Source organism: Neopelma chrysocephalum, unplaced genomic scaffold (assembly GCF_003984885.1).
Source record: "Neopelma chrysocephalum unplaced genomic scaffold, ASM398488v2 Primary Assembly neopelma1_24, whole genome shotgun sequence".
Taxonomy (NCBI): Eukaryota; Metazoa; Chordata; class Aves; order Passeriformes; family Pipridae; genus Neopelma; species Neopelma chrysocephalum.
In genome coordinates, this window is record NW_020897693.1 from 17,350,278 (window position 1) to 17,365,915 (window position 15,638).

General features: G+C 53.7%; 1 protein-coding gene across 1 annotated transcript; it reads left to right on the forward strand.

Annotated features, from left to right (window-relative positions):
* The first annotated feature begins 554 nt into the window (after positions 1-554).
* Positions 555-15,632, forward strand: CHRM4 (cholinergic receptor muscarinic 4). The gene is made up of 3 exons (XM_027705845.1): positions 555-678; positions 13,374-13,415; positions 13,983-15,632. The coding sequence occupies exons 1-3, from the start codon at positions 621-623 to the stop codon at positions 15,458-15,460; spliced, it is 1,578 nt and encodes a 525-aa protein (XP_027561646.1). The 5' UTR covers positions 555-620; the 3' UTR covers positions 15,461-15,632.
* The last annotated feature ends 6 nt before the right edge of the window (positions 15,633-15,638 follow it).

A 15,638-nucleotide genomic window follows, 5' to 3' on the forward strand; every position in this document is an offset into this window, starting at 1 on the left:
TGTATTTTTGGTACCGGGCAGCTCCTCAGGACTCCCTTTGGCCGGGCTGCGCCGGGCGCCTCTCCGTTCCTCCTGGCCACTCGCTCTCTCCCGCCGTTGGACGCCGGTTCTCCCGGCGCTGCCGACTGCAGCTGAGCGGGGCTCGTCCCCGCTGGTGTGCGCCGGGGAGCAGTAGGGACCAGAGCCCGGCGCCGGGAGCAGGCGGTCCGAGGAGCGCTGTCCGCGGTGCTGCAGGAGCGCTCCCGCACAACATCTGGCCGGCGGGGACGGGAGACCCCATCTGGGACGGGGGGAACGGCGCCGTGGGGACTGACCGCGGATCTTGACGTCGCGGTGCCCCTCCCCCGCCCCTCCCCCGCCCCAGTGGGTCTGCGAGTCGGCGAAGGGGGCGCACATCTGGGGGCGACACATTTGGGGGCGACACATCTGGGAGCGGGGGAGGGCGGGGGCGGGGGGAGGGGGACAGGGCCGAGCCGGCAGCGCCGGGCCCTCCCCTCTCCCCGCCCCTCCGCCGCGCGCGGCGCCGCCGGGACCGGGAGCCGGGAGCAGGGAGCCGGGAGCTGGCCGGGCCATGCCAGCCGGAGCCCCCGGCGGCGCGGCAGCGTGCTCGGCGCGGCACCATGGCCGCTGAGAACCGCTCGGCGGCGGGCGGCGGCGCGCCCTGGGCTGGGCTGCCCGGTGAGTCGCTGCTCGGGGGCTCCGTGTGCGCGGGGCGGGCGCAGGGCATCCCCCGGATAGTCCCTGCCGGGGGCGTCAGCATGGCTTTAGGGTGCATGGGGAGGGAGGTACGCATCCCGGGGGATATGGCACCTGGTCGCCCCAGGTGCCATGTCTCTCTGCCAACTTTCCCACCCCTCCGCGTCCCTCCGGGAACCCCGGGCTGCCCCGCGGGTCGGAACCCCCGCATTGGTTCACTGCCCCGGGATGTGTAGAGCTGTGCGGTCCTGACAGGGCACCGGGGCTATGTCTGGCACCCCCTTCCCTGCTCCCATCCAAACCAACACCGTTCCCGATATCCATCATCGTCGGAACCTCGGATCCCTCCTGTCACCGAGGAAACGGCCCTGTCGGCAACCTGAGTCGAGTATATGAGCAGCCTGCAACCCCCGGGGCAGTCACCCCCCCAGCAGGAAACCCAGGACGGGGGTTATTTGCCCCCCTGGTGCCTTCTCCGGGAAGGAGATATTCTGGGTGAGAAACTACCTGCACGCTTTCTTTGCTTCCTTCACTATTCCAACAAGAGCAGTAGGGACACAATCCCATATGTTTTGGATACTTTGTCCCCATGCTGGACAAACCTCTCTAGCTGTGGTGGCCACCTCCCAGGACATGACTAGGCAGAAGTTTTCCCTCTCTCCACAGAGCCCTTTGCCAGGTTGGGCATTGCAAACGAGGCAGATCTTGCCCCTTCTCTCACCTGGTGTGGATCCTATCTTCCCTTTAGCCCTTTCTGGCCCTGCTGCACCCTCCCTGCTGGTAATGACAGAGCTGTACTCTGTTCTCCGTTGACCCATCATGGACATGGGTCAGGCAGCCACACCCTTCTTTCTTCCCAAAATTATGACATTGGCTTCAAATCAGAAAGCAGTTCTTGCCATAGATACTTCTATGGGAAGGAGGAGCAGAGTTCCCTTGTGCCCTGTGGCAGTTGGCACCAACTGGGCATTTGGAGGCTCCATGTTTTGTCACAAGTGCCTCGAGTGACCTCCAAGAGTGGCCTGGCTTCTCCTACCACAACTTGTAGAATGAGCAGAGGGGTTGGAAGGGTTAGTACCAATGCAGTTGGGTGGCTTGTTGATGCTGACAGTACCTATCAAAATACTCAGATACCAGAGTCTTAGAGCCAGGCTTTTGGTAAAACATCACCAGTGACAATGCTCACGTTGAAATCACAGGTGACAGCAAGATGCTTTTTGCTGTCACTACTGCTGGGCATCACCTCCTGTTTCCTAACACCCTGACTTCTGTGATCTGAGCACCTGCTGCTGCTCCAGCCTGGACTAGGCCCCCATGGGCATCCCACCAAAGAGCAGAGCATCCAGTGGAGATCCTAAGAATCAGTGACCTATTCCTGGTTCACTCTTCAGCTGGATTTGTAGCCAGTGGTCAGAGCCCTGGATGGGGAAGGTGGGGATGGGAGCAGGTGTGTGCAGTAGCCCCCAATTCCTTTGGGACCCAAGCCAATGTGCTCTTGCTCAGAGCCAGCAGCAAGTTTCCAGATCTGCTGGACAGAGCAGCGGCAGCCCCAGGAGTAACTCGGTGAGTGGGCACAGAGGAAAGCTGGCTGGAGAAGGAGGGGGAGGGCTACCAGTAAAAGTGGTTTGTTTATTCACATGGGGGCATACCTGTCTCAGTGGGTCAGTCTGTTTTCTTTCATAGAAGAGAAATGAACTGAAATGATTAATTAATCCTGTGATCCAATTACTCTGAGTTTGCAGAAGGAGCATGGTTTTTCTCTTTTAACCGTCCCCACGAGCATCTTATTGATGTCAGGTTTTGTCATGGCTGGGGTTTTGTTTCTTTGCTTTTTTAAATTAAAATTACAAACATCTCCCTAGGGGAAAAAAAGGAAAAAAAAGAAAGAAAAAAGGCAAAAACAGGGAAGAAAAATAGTGAGACCAGGAGGAGTGGCTGATGCAGAGCAGTCCCTAGCACACCTTTGTGTGGAGTCCTTCTCTGCCTGCCCTGCTGAGACCTGGCCAGCAGCATCCACAGAGTTGAAGAGGTTTGGTGAATGCACGGCTGAGGTGGCAGACACAGTTCTGCAAGCAGAGCTCTGCAAAGGCAGCGGGGAGAGCAATAGTGAGAGGAGAGGGAAATGGAGGCTGTATTCAAGGGGTTGCTGCTTTCTGCACAAACGCAGCTCCTCTTTCCGCATCATGGACACACAACAAGAGTTTCATGTATGCAAACTGACCCCTTCTCCTTGGCACGCTAAATCAGGGCTTTTGACGGGCATCTTCTGGAGAGGCGGGCATTGTCCTTGAGCCAATTGCTGCTCAGTCTGACACAGGTCTATGCCCTTGTTGCTCTCCAGTAAGCCAAGGGAGAAGGTTTGCTTTACATTTCAGCATCCATTCTGGGCTGCTCTAAAAGTGCATATTTAAAGGACATGTTTCGGGGAGATGCGAGAGTGTAGGGCCTGGCGCAGCAAAGAAGTGGAAGTATTGGACCTGATCATTCCCATCGACTTCCTCTCCACTCTTCAACCTTATCCCAGCATCCCCTGCTGCCTGCTCCTTAGCCTGCCCAAGCACCAGCACCCACCACAAATGTGCCAGGTGTCTGTGGTGAGGTGGGGCTCCGCACTCAGGCAGTGTTGAAGCCTCTTCAAAATGGTGATTGGAGCCACGCCAAATCCATCCTTCATCTGAAGGATTCAGGTGACCAGTCAGAAAACAGACACCAGTTTCTAGGAAGACTCGTGTTTTACTGCCCAGGGCCCCCGCAGGCCAGGCAGTGAGGGTCTTAATGGATGGCTGTTATCTAGCTCATAGCCAAGTGGAAGAGTGTGCCAGCCTTAACTGTCCCTGGGAGCACTACCCACCACAACACCCCTTTAGCCCTCTAGGCACAGCAAAGTCTTGCTGCATCCAGACCTTTGAATGTAGTGAGGTGAACCCTTGGCCTGTATTCGGACAAATTCAGTTGCTGAAGCTTCAAGGAGGAGTTAGGCACTTCCTGGAGAAATGAATTTGTGGCGAGTGTTCCCTGGGCAGGCTGCCCCACTTCAGAATCTTGCTGGTGCAGGAGCACGGAGCAAGGTGTCTCATCTACAGATCCTCCCCTTGATGCTTAGAAGTAGGGTTTTAGGAGCAGACACCTGACCAGTCCCTGTCCCTCTTGCTAGAGACACCTGGAAGCCCTCTGTCTGTGTGTGTTGGCAGCCATCCCACCTTGCCTGCGGATCAATGCACTGTTCCTCTTGGGACTTGTCTCTGTGCTAGGACAATCATTTGACCTGCGTTCAGACCCCGAGTCCCCTGGCACAGTGAGCATGAGCAGATGAGGCTCTGCTGGAGATGCTCCCCAGCCTGACCCCTTGCGTGCTGGGCACAGCTGCTCACACCTTCGCTCCAGGGCTGCTCCCGGGACCCTCCAGAGATGCCTTTAGCCCTGAGGCTGCACTGCACAGAGGAGAAACTCCAACAAAGGCTCACTTTGTACCTTGCATGATGTAAGTTTGTGGAGAAAATTGACATCACCAGCCTGTCCAAGCCTGCAAATGCAATGGCTGTAGGCACAGAGCCTTGTCCCCCTGGCAATCCCCAAAACTATTGCTGGAGGTCCTGCAAATCAGAGCTGTGGGAGCAACACCGGCCCTTCTGCCTTACTGTGATCCTGTTCCCATCACTCCTTTATGTCCTGTGCAATGTTAGCTCCAGTCCCACTTGGTGCATGAGGTAGCAGCAAAGATGCCCAAGTGTCTGTTCCCTTCCCACCCCCCTGCACCAGCGTTAGGCAGGCTGAGATGTGCAGCTGCAGAGGAACCTCTCCCACCCCAGGCGCTGTTTCCATGACTCAGAGAGAGCTGGAGAGGGACAAGGGGAACCACAGCTCTGTTTACTTTTATTCAAGAGCCTCGAAGAGGAGTTTCATCCCAGGTCAGCTGATGAAAGAAGGGCAGCAGCTGGGAAATTTGTCCTTTAAAGGCAGGACTCAGTGTAAACCATGGCGCTCCTCATGCACAGCAGGCTTGGCCAGAGCTATCGCCACGTTACCGAGCTATCAAAGCTGGCTGTGCACCTCTAGCCAAGAAAGCCAGGCAGAGAAGCAGCCCCTCTGGTACCACATCTGCTATTAAATCTAATGTATTTTATAGCACCTTGCACCTTGGCAGAGGAGGTAGCTGGAGACTGGCACAGGTACCTCAGCTGGAAGTGTCTGGAGGCAAAATGTCATCAGCAGATTTAAGGTTCATGGCAAAGTTGGTTTGTGTTGGCCAGTTAATGGGTTAATGTCTTTAGGCTCCTTAAGCAGAATTAAATTGACTTGTCTATGGGAAACTCAGAGCTTCAGTTGTGCAATGCTGAGGTCTGAAAATATCACTCTGCAAACACGATGTCCCGGGCCCTCACATCCTCTCCAGGTCACAGGGCAGCTCTCTAGAGGCATGCATGGCGCCGTGCTTCACTGACCCCTTGCTTGCAGACCCTCCCAATGTTGATGTTTGCTCCCAAGTCCCAGGCAGTGCGTCAGGCTAGCTCTGCCGAGGAGGGATAAAGATCCCTGAAGGATCTTTGCATGACTGAGATGGGAAGGAGCGTCTCTAGTGCTTCTGGGCTAGTTTGGATCCTTGCTCTGCTGGCAGTTACATCATGTGCAGTCCCAATTAAAGCCAAAAAAGTGCATGCATGTGTGCAGAGAGGAGGGGAGAGCAACGAAACTCTTCTGGCATCAGCCTTTGTCTGACAACATGCATGAGTTGCCTGGCCTTGGGCCTATCTTTCTGCAGCACTTAGAAACAGCGTTTAGCACAGTGGTCTCTACACTGCTCGCAGAGCACAGATCACCCACCAAGTGATGCTCAACTTATGAAGCCCTCTGTTACTATGTGCAGTCACAGGCAATGAGATGGCTAAAACCCCAGCCCAATGCTGAGGAGTGCTGCCTGCAGCATTAGTGTGGGGCTATGACAGGGTGGAGACCACCATCCTGCCATGAGAGAGGTGACTCCTAGGCAGAGCCAGACTGTCTGAGCCAGAGCGTCTGAGCCAGAGCTGCAGCCCACAAAGGTTTCCAGCCCAGCACAGCTCTGCTGAGCCAGGAGGTGGTAGGAGCCTTAGGGGAAGGCATCAGTGAGAGGTTTGCAGGCAATATCTCTGTGTAAGGTCTCTCCTTCTCAGGTTTTCTTAGGGCTTTTCTGCAGGGGAGATATGTAATCCTTCCCTGGCAGTCTGAAACTATTCCCACCTCCTTCTTCTCCATCCCTCCCCTCCTCTGTTGTCACTGTGGATGGGGATTTCCTACCTGCTCTCCTCCCCTGGCCCCCACACTTCCCGTTCTGCTTGTCCGTGCTCTAGTCTCTCCTGACCACCTTCTGCTGTAGCTCCTCTCCCTCAGTCTGTACCTTCGCTCAGGCATCACCTCCAACTCCAAACCATCTGGCAGGTCTTGTGGCCAAGTGCGGTCTCATATTTTCATTCCTTTTTCATTAGCACCTCAAAGATTCCCGCATGCTATCTGTCCCCAGGACTAGGGCTCTCCTCTCTCACATACACATCCATCCAGTAGGGTCCTTGCCCTTGCCCAATTTTCTGTGCTTGGCTTAGGGCATCAGATCTCTTTTCTCTCACCTATTGCTCAGCTGGTTCATTCGTCCTCTCAAAGCCCCACAGAGCCTCACCCTGCTGCACGGAGTAGGGGGCTCTCATTTCCGTTGTCAGGTATTTAAAATTTCAGATGAGGTGCCCTATGATACCTCAGCTCTGGGAAGAGTTACAAAGAAACATGTTCTCCCTGCTCTACTGACACGGATGCTCTGCCAGAGCAACACTGCATCCCTGACTGTTTGAGCTGCATCCCCACCCTATGGCTTAGGGGGACCCCGGGGGGACAAAGAGGGCGAGTGCAGGGTGCTGCAGGCCTCTGCATGGGGGCCAGCCCCTGCCTTATTCAGCACCAGCACTGGCTCCTGGGATGGGGCTGAGGGGGCTGATTCCCTATGTGGGTGGTGGGGACCTGGTGTGGGCAACCATGGCTGTGTGGGGCAGTGGCAGGGTGAGGGGGCTTCCCCAAAGAGAGGCTGAGTCCTTCCCCCTTGGTTTCCCCAGGCAAGGCCTGTCCCTGGGGCAGTGGGAGCTGCTTTTCTAAGCAAACAGACTTGGGATCTTGCAACTCCTGGACCTCTAACCACCAGTCTCCCCTCCACCACTGTCTCTCCTACAGGCGTCTGATCCCAGCCACTAACCTCTCCCTGGGGAAAGCCCAGCTAATCCAAGTAGTCACTTGTTGCTGTAATCCTCCCTCTCTCCCTCCTTCCCCTCTGCCGGCTGATCCCAAAGCCCTTCCCGGCAGCGGGACCTGTAGCTGCAGCAGGGTTATTTCTGTTGCACTGCCTTGAAACAGCTGGGTTCTGTTAAAGATTCAGCCCAGGCATACAAAAGAACGTGAGCATCTCTCTGAGGCAGAGAGCATTAATGCAGTGGATGGGAGGGGGGAAGTGTGGCTCCAGCCCAGGCTCAGCTGGAAGCCCAGCACCTTCCTGGCTCAGTGGCATGGGCTGAGGTCTGCCACCGGCTGAGAGCTGCCCTGGGGCAGTCAAGAGGGCACTCGGGGGGAGGGCACTGTGTCTTCCTCTGCCCCACTATGGGATGCTGCCATGGTGAGCCTTCTCCCTCCATGATGTTACCCATCGGAGCCAGCGCAGGCGTGGGACCTGCTGGGGGAGCCGCTGGTGCCTGGGAGCTGCAGGCTGGGCACTGCCGGGTAAGGCTGGACTTTGGCTTGCATGGCATTTGCCGTGCACACTTGCTGATAGCATTCCACTGATAGGTTATTTATTTGGACTAATAATTGGGTGACAGACAGTTAATTAATTGTCAGAGTGACCAGTGTGCTGGTGTGCTATTTGTAGAAGTGACTTTCAATCACTTTTTTAAAAACACTTTTTCACCAGCTCGCTTCTTGTCTGGTAACGCTAGTGTGGCCTCTTACAAGCTGTGTATGCAACAGGGCACATTAAGGATACAGACAAGAGCCAGGGGGCCAGTTTGGGCAGGGGTTGCAGCTGTGCCAGCTCTAGGATGCTGGTGAGCCTGATGGGCTGGGCACTACCTACATGAGCAGCTCATAAGCCATGGCTCTGACCTGCAAGTGCTTCTCACAGCCAAGTGCGTGCCACCTTGGATGCAGTGCCTGTTTTACTCTGAAACACAACAATAGCCACATAGTTACAAGCAGCAGTGAAGGCAGGGGAGCTCCTGGCTTGCTTGGGGCAGGTGGTGAGATACAAAACTTCAACACTCCCTTCTGGCCCTAGACACAGTGAATTTTCAAAACCTGATGTACAAACACGTGTCAAGAACAGGGGGTTCTCTGGCCCCCTCACCTCCCCCCAGAAGCTGGCCACTCCTGTGATACTCTGCTCACTGCTTTTCCAGTGGCTCCAGGAAAAGCTATCAGAGACTCTCAGTATGTAGGGATGGAGGACTTTGCTTTGCCTCATGAGAACCAGTTGAATAGCAGAGGAAGAAAGAGGAATAAATTATTCAGTGGAAAAATAAAATGCCCAGAACCACCCCATATGCTACTGACAAGAAACTATTCCTGTGCCATGATGGCTCAGATCTCCCTTGGAGCAGGATAAGGACTTCAGGGGTCCATCAAACCTTGATGTGCCAGAGGAGTGAAAGCACAGCCACCAGCTGGAGCCAGGAGGGCAGGGGGAGCCCTGCCATTTTAACATAACATTTGGACCCTCATCTCTCATCTCCTTTCTGTTTTTCTGGTTGTTTATTTTTTCCTCATTCCCGATGCAGAGGCACGGAAGTAACCTGACAACAACCCTCCCCCTGCCAGGCACAGGGCCTCCCCTTGGTCCTCTCCTGTGTATTGTATTTCTACAATACACAGTTAGCAGTGTCTAGGAACTCTGTTTTCACACTCTGAGGAGTGTGAATCTGTCAACCAGAACAATCCTTCACTAGCTCTAAACTGGTGCCATGATTCAGGAGCTAATTAACAGCTATTAGATAATGCAATTAGCACCACAAACTGTCACCCCTCTCTGAGTATCTCTTCCCTTTATGGGTATGAGCCATAAATGTTCAGCATCTTCTATTCCCTCCTTTTCCTCTCTCCTCTCATCAGTGTGGTGATGGCTGAACTAACTGCCCAGACCCACATCACATCAGCAGTTTGATATGACAGGACTAATCCCATTAAGATTTTCATCCTCTCGGCACTTTTAGGAAGGCAAAGACAAGCAGGGGGCTGCCGTGGGGCTGGCCAGGCTCTTTCCAACTGTGACACCAAAGGTGATGTGCACTAGCCCAGCCTTCTGCATCCAGCCAGAGCAGGGGGTGATGTGTGCCTTCTCCTGGGACGTGCCTGCAGTGGAGGGGGTCAGCTTCCCTTCCTCCTGGAGACAAGCAGCACCAAGAGCCAGCAAGGATCCAGCACCACAGGATCTAGCCAACCAGGATCTGGCAGCCACAGCCACCCCATCCTGTCCCTGGGCTTGAGGTCTCTTCAGTTTTGCTGTTGCTCCAAACCAATGCAGATCAAAGGCCCATCTCCTCTGGGAGCAGCTCACACTCATAAGCGGCTCTTAAAGTAAGGGTTCCTCTAATTCCTCTCCTTCCTCTAAACGTCTTTCTCCCCAGGCTGGTGTATGAGTGTGGGGCTTGTTTTATGGTGGGGATGCTTGCAGAGCACACTGGGTGTGTGCACAGCCCTGATCATTCCCAGAGATCTTGCTTCAAGCTGCATGTGGATCAGATGTGGCTCTACCCCCACCACCACACCCACTTCCCCCAGCACTGAGGTTGAGACTGGGATGGAGGCAGTGTCAAAACAGGAAGCGGCATGGCTGGTGGTGACATGAGGGACACAGGCTGTGGAGGGGCAGAGGGAGGCTGTGCAGCACAGGGAGGAAAGGCAGGGAACACTGGGACAGTAGGGCTGCTTGGTCCAGGAGCTCATCCCATAATTTGAGGTGCCACCATCATATGGGTGTGTGTAAATACCAGCCTCTCCAATTGTCTTCGCCACACTGATGGGGAGGGTGATCAGCTCCTTCCACACAGAGAGCAGAGGCAGGAGTTGAGTGCTCAGCAGGTGCTCAGTCACTAACTGCACCTAGTGGAGCACCACCTTCTAGCTAATTCAGACTTTTTGGGTACAGGAAGATCATCAGCAGTCCATGACAGGGCTTTTGCCTTTTCTACCTGGCAACAGGCTGTAAGGCAGTTTGCAGGAGCTGAGAGTCTGGCAAGGCTTGCTGGAATTGCATATAAGGTGTGCAGCAAGGAAATAGCCGGAGTTTTCTGCTGTGTCATTGGATGTCACCCTGTGACTGAGGAGGGGTGGGCAGCACTGGCTTTGCTCTCTTGTTCTGGAGCTGTCTCCTCACCCAACAGTGGTGGCACCTACGATTTCAGGCAGCAATGGGGACCCTGCTGTGCCAAGCGCTGCCCAAAATAGTTGGACCCCATCCAAATTACAACCTTCTCTGCTTGAATCTGTGGCTACCTGTGCCTTATGTCTTCATCCATAACATGCAAGATGCTGTGTGGGAAGGGAAAGGTGTTTCACTATCTTGATGATGCAATTGCTGAGCTCTGCAGCAGCCACAGAAACCCTTAGCCCCAAAGATGCTCTTGGTGAAGAGTTGGAGACTCCTAATGGCTTTGGTGGAGAGGAGAAAACCAACCATAAATCATTGCCAAAAGTCTGAGGAATTTTGCTGTAGCTGGCTGGTGCAAGCAAGCGTGGCAGAGCACCCACTGAGCACTGCAGACATAGGATGACATGAACAGGCTGAAAAGCCAATTGGTGTCACAGATAGGGGCCTCAGCCCCAGGAGCCCTTCTGAAGTGATCTCCGAGCCTTGCAAAGGCTAAGTCTCCTTCCTATCTGCAATGTCATCATGAAGGTGGGAGGCAAAAGAGGATGGAGACAAGGAGGGTGATGGGGGGTGCATGAGGGGAGGGAGAGAAGAAATGTGCTCCTGGAGGTGCAGGCAGCGAGAGCTGGGCACTGGGATACACATGGGAGACATTTAGCAGGGAGACCCCAGGGCCTGAAGAGCTTCCTTGGTGTCTGGGGGCTTCACAGAATTGGGAACAATGACGTGGCTGGCATGAGGGTGGAAATGCAGTCACACTGGTGAGTTTGTCACAGCACCACAGCTCTCGTGTGCTCTCTCCATCCTCAGATACATCATGCAGATGCAGACAGATCTGTGATTGCCTGAGGGCTGTGTCCCTACCCAGGCCCTACCTGCCCAACCTGGATACTCTCCATGTCAAAGGCAAATGGCAGGATCTATCCCCAGTGCCTATGTAAGCGTGATGCATGGCTTGGTCAACTGCTCCGAGCCCTAACAAATTTGTAACATCCTTGGCCTACTCCCAGCTCTGGACTGAGCTGCCTGCCCTACTCAGGAAGGCAAAGGCAGTGCAGAGCTGTCCCAGTGAGTTCAGAGAGGGAGTAGCAGACAGAAGAGTGAGATAGCTGGATGAAGAGAGCAGGAAATGGGGGAAAAAAGGGACGCCCAGTGAGCTGGGGGATGGCAGAGTCAGGGCATCTGAGGCGAGGTGAGTGGTGTACACATCTTCAACTTGTATGTGTTGCTGTATGTCTGTGCTGTATGTATCCTCACACCTTTAAGCATTTTCACTCCCCCTCCTTCCCTCACACGGGTGATTGCTTTATTTTTGCTATTCGGTGAAGGTTCATTTTCAAAATGCCCGTTTAAGCCCTCCACCCTGGGGCTGCGATTGCCTCTGCCTCATCACACCATTTTGCAGCATGACCTCTGGGTGGCATCCAAACGCACGTGTGTGGGTCTGCGTCAGCCTTTCCTGCTTGTCTCGTGACCTGTATAAACAGTTGCCCAAAGTAAGAAAAGTCCATCTCAACCCACTCCACAAAACTGAGAACACGAGCCCCTGTCAAGGCCGATAATTAATTAGATGCACTTAGAAGAGGAGGCTGGTTCATGAACAAAAGTGAGAAAAGTGAAACCCTCATTTTAGCAGAGACAATAGAAAGGTTTCTTTTCAAGATTTTCAGATTCTTCTTGGAAGAGCTGGGGTAGATGTCTGCATGATTGCTAGGTTGTCTGATCAGTTTGATTAGCTGTTACAAGAATGACAGTTAAATCTCCCCATCTCACCAAAGTGAAGAAATTAAAACTCATTTCAATTGTACTGAAATCAACCCCCAAACTGCCATGATTATATATTTCTAAGCCATTTTATATACTTATCACCTCTTCTGACATCCCTGGCTGGGTGCCCAGGAAGGATGGCAGCAGAAACCTCTCTCCCCCTCCCTTGATGCATCCCTTGCACTTGGAGCTGGGTGTAAAGCTGGGCAATGCCACTAGGCTTCCTCCCCCTGTTGGTATCTGGAATTTAGCATGTACCAAAGGGTACTGCTTTCTTTTCAAAGTATTTTGTCTTCATGGACCACGTGTAACAGGCTCAGAAGGTAATGGTAGAGAGGTATCTCTTTGTCCCTCACCCACTTCTTTCCCCTGCACCTGGAAGAAAAGCTCCACCACTACCGTGGCTGTAGCCTTGCTAATGCAGAAGCTGCCCAATGGCTACATTGGTGCCTGGCTTTAGCATCTCAGCAGCCATGTTTCCATTTAATTATACCTGCATCTCTTTAGAAAGTGGTTATATTAAAACCTTGGCTGCTTGCTGATGGCAGAAATCTTCTACCCTCACCACAAATGAAAGACAAGGGCATTTCTTTTAAAATACTTTAAATAGATGAACTGATCCCAAAGCCTGCCAGACCCTGTTTGGAAGAGGCGCATGTTAATGGCATGTTTGTACACTTAGCAAAATCAACTTCAGGAGTCCCAGGCATTGGGAGCCAGCACCCACACCAGCTTGAAGAGACATGTTGTGCCAAGGGCTCCCACTGTGTGGACACCCACTTGCTCACTGGTTTCTACGGGGTTCCTGGCAGCAGCACTCATGGGGCTGGATGGGCTGCCCGGCAGGACCGCTGCCCTGGGCGCCAGGCAGAGCTGCTGGAGAGGCTGCCCTTGCTGGGCTGGTGGGGTTGGGATGACCCCAGCACCCAGGGTAAAGTTGCTGAAGGCCCAGCATGTTTTGGGGGTCCATGTGGTGCAGAAGAGGCAGGTCCAGCGGGAAGCTCTTCTGTCTAGCCCATCTCTCTCAGCACCTTTGCTTTTCCTACACCTTCCAGGAAATTCCCCTTCAACCTAACACAGCAATTTTGGTCTATTGATTTTTTTTAGAGGTCCATTCTACTCTACTCTGGAGTTAACCACAGGCATCTTGGTTTGGATGAAGGCAGTCTTTCTGTCCGTAATTCTCATCATCTTTCATAAATAATTCCATGTTGAGGTGTCTGACTTCACCCTGTACATCTCCATGGCTGGGGTGGCAGCAGCTGCAGCGTGATGTGGGACTGGGGTAAGGGCCATCACTTACCAGTGTCACTGACTGATGGCACTCATGCAACTCCCTCCCTCTCCTGCACCTGCTGGGGCTAGCTGTGAACTGGGCCAAACCAAATTACCCATTTTCAGCCTTGGCTTTTCAGCCATCTGCATCCGAGCAGTCAACCTATTGGACAGGTCGGTGCCCCCAGTAAGATATTGTGGGAGTCACACAAACTCCTTGGGTCTGAAGCTGTAGTGTAACTTGCTGTTTTCCTTGTCACAGATTTCATCTTCCAGAAGGAACTGTTTGCTGCCAGAGACACAGGTGAGCTGAGTGGGCCATGGCACAGGCTTTGTGGATTAACCCCCCTCTTGGGGAGTGCTTTGGGGAGCTCAGCAGGACATGCTTGAGGCATACCACAAACCCACTCTCATCTCTGAGGCAGAGCACTGGCTCCATGCCATGCTGTTCTAGCAGCGAGTGCTGTGTGTGCATCACTGCTGGGCTCTGCAGCCCTGTTTCCCCAGAAGATCTTTGGTCTCTGTGTGCCTCTCTGGGGCACACGAGGTCTGTGCTTCTACCGGGATGCAGTTTCTGGCCCTGCAAAAAAGGATCGTCTCACCCTGGTCAAAGGGCTGTCCCTAGCCCTGACCCTGCTTCTCTCTCTGTAGCCTGTGTGCCTCCTCTACTGCTAAAAAAGGGACACAAAAACTGCCTCCAGAGAACTTCTGGGGGAAGGCTGTAGTGGCAGAGAAAGGCCAGGAATGCCATGAGATTTTTGAGCGCTAGCCAAGAGCAGTGATGGCCTGGGAAACTGAGGAGGCAGCAAATGCTGCCATCACAGGCCGCCAAGTCTGATATTCTCCCTTTCTTTCCCCATTCCCCTTGCAGACTCCATGCACAACCTTTCTGCTCAGCCCTGGCAGGCAAAGATGGCCAACCTGACCTATGACAACTTCACCCTGGGCAACCACTCCGAGGTGGCCATCCAGCCTCCCACCAACTACAAGACAGTGGAACTGGTTTTCATTGCCACAGTCACTGGCTCACTCAGCCTTGTCACCGTGGTGGGGAACATCCTGGTGATGCTCTCCATCAAGGTGAACCGACAGCTCCAGACCGTCAACAACTACTTCCTCTTCAGCCTGGCCTGCGCGGACCTTATCATTGGGGTCTTCTCCATGAACCTCTACACTGTCTACATCATCAAAGGCTACTGGCCGCTGGGGGCCGTGGTGTGTGACCTGTGGCTGGCTCTGGACTATGTGGTGAGCAATGCCTCTGTCATGAACCTGCTCATCATCAGCTTTGACCGGTACTTCTGTGTCACCAAGCCCCTGACGTACCCTGCCAGGAGGACCACCAAGATGGCAGGGCTGATGATTGCAGCTGCATGGATATTGTCCTTCATTCTCTGGGCCCCTGCCATCTTGTTCTGGCAGTTCATTGTGGGCAAGAGGACAGTCCCTGAGAGGGAATGCTACATCCAGTTCCTCTCCAACCCAGCAGTGACCTTTGGCACGGCCATTGCTGCTTTCTACCTTCCTGTAGTCATCATGACAGTGCTGTACATCCACATCTCCCTGGCCAGCAGAAGCAGGGTGAGGAGACATAAGCCTGAAAGCAGGAAAGAGAGGAAAGCCAAGTCCCTCAAGTTCCTCAAGGGCCCCCTGGTCAAACAGAACAATAATAACTCTCCCAAGAGGGCTGTGGAGGTGAAGGAGGAGGTGAGGAATGGGAAAGTGGATGACCAGCCATCAGCACAGACAGAGGCCACTGGCCATCAGGAAGAGAAGGAGACGTCTAATGAGTCCAGCACTGTCAGTATGACCCAGACCACAAAAGACAAACCTACGACAGAAATCTTGCCAGCGGGGCAAGGACAAAGCCCGTCCCACCCACGGGTGAACCCAACTTCCAAGTGGTCCAAGATTAAGATCGTCACCAAGCAGACTGGGAGTGAATGTGTCACTGCCATTGAGATCGTCCCAGCTAAGGCTGGAGCCTCTAACCACAACTCCCTGGCCAACAGCCGCCCAGCCAATGTTGCCAGGAAGTTTGCTAGCATTGCCAGAAGCCAAGTACGGAAGAAGCGCCAGATGGCAGCCCGAGAGAAGAAAGTCACCCGTACCATATTTGCTATCCTGCTAGCCTTCATACTCACATGGACTCCATACAATGTGATGGTCCTCATTAACACCTTCTGTGAGACCTGTGTACCTGAAACAGTGTGGTACATTGGCTACTGGCTCTGCTATGTCAATAGCACCATCAACCCAGCCTGCTATGCCCTCTGCAATGCCACTTTCAAGAAAACCTTCAAGCACCTTCTCATGTGCCAGTACAGGAACATTGGCACAGCCAGATAAACTGGCACTCAGGGACCACTTCAGTAACATTATGGAAGCCCTTCCCTTTGCCTTCTTTGCCAGCAGGGGTTTCTCTGCTCCCCACTCACAACAGTGCAGAATGTGCAGTGATTGCAGATGATGCCCTTCATCTAATGCTGACAAAGATCCAAGGCACCTCTGAGCTGCAAGTCCTTCC

Bases quoted from the DNA above. Each gene is read 5' to 3' on its own strand.
- CHRM4 (XM_027705845.1), top strand. From the start codon at position 621: ATGGCCGCTGAGAACCGCTCGGCGGCGGGCGGCGGCGCGCCCTGGGCT. The intron at 679-13,373 runs GTGAGTCGCTGC...TCCTTGTCACAG, and splicing joins GCCCTGGGCTGGGCTGCCCG to ATTTCATCTTCCAGAAGGAA. The intron at 13,416-13,982 runs GTGAGCTGAGTG...TTCCCCTTGCAG, and splicing joins GTTTGCTGCCAGAGACACAG to ACTCCATGCACAACCTTTCT.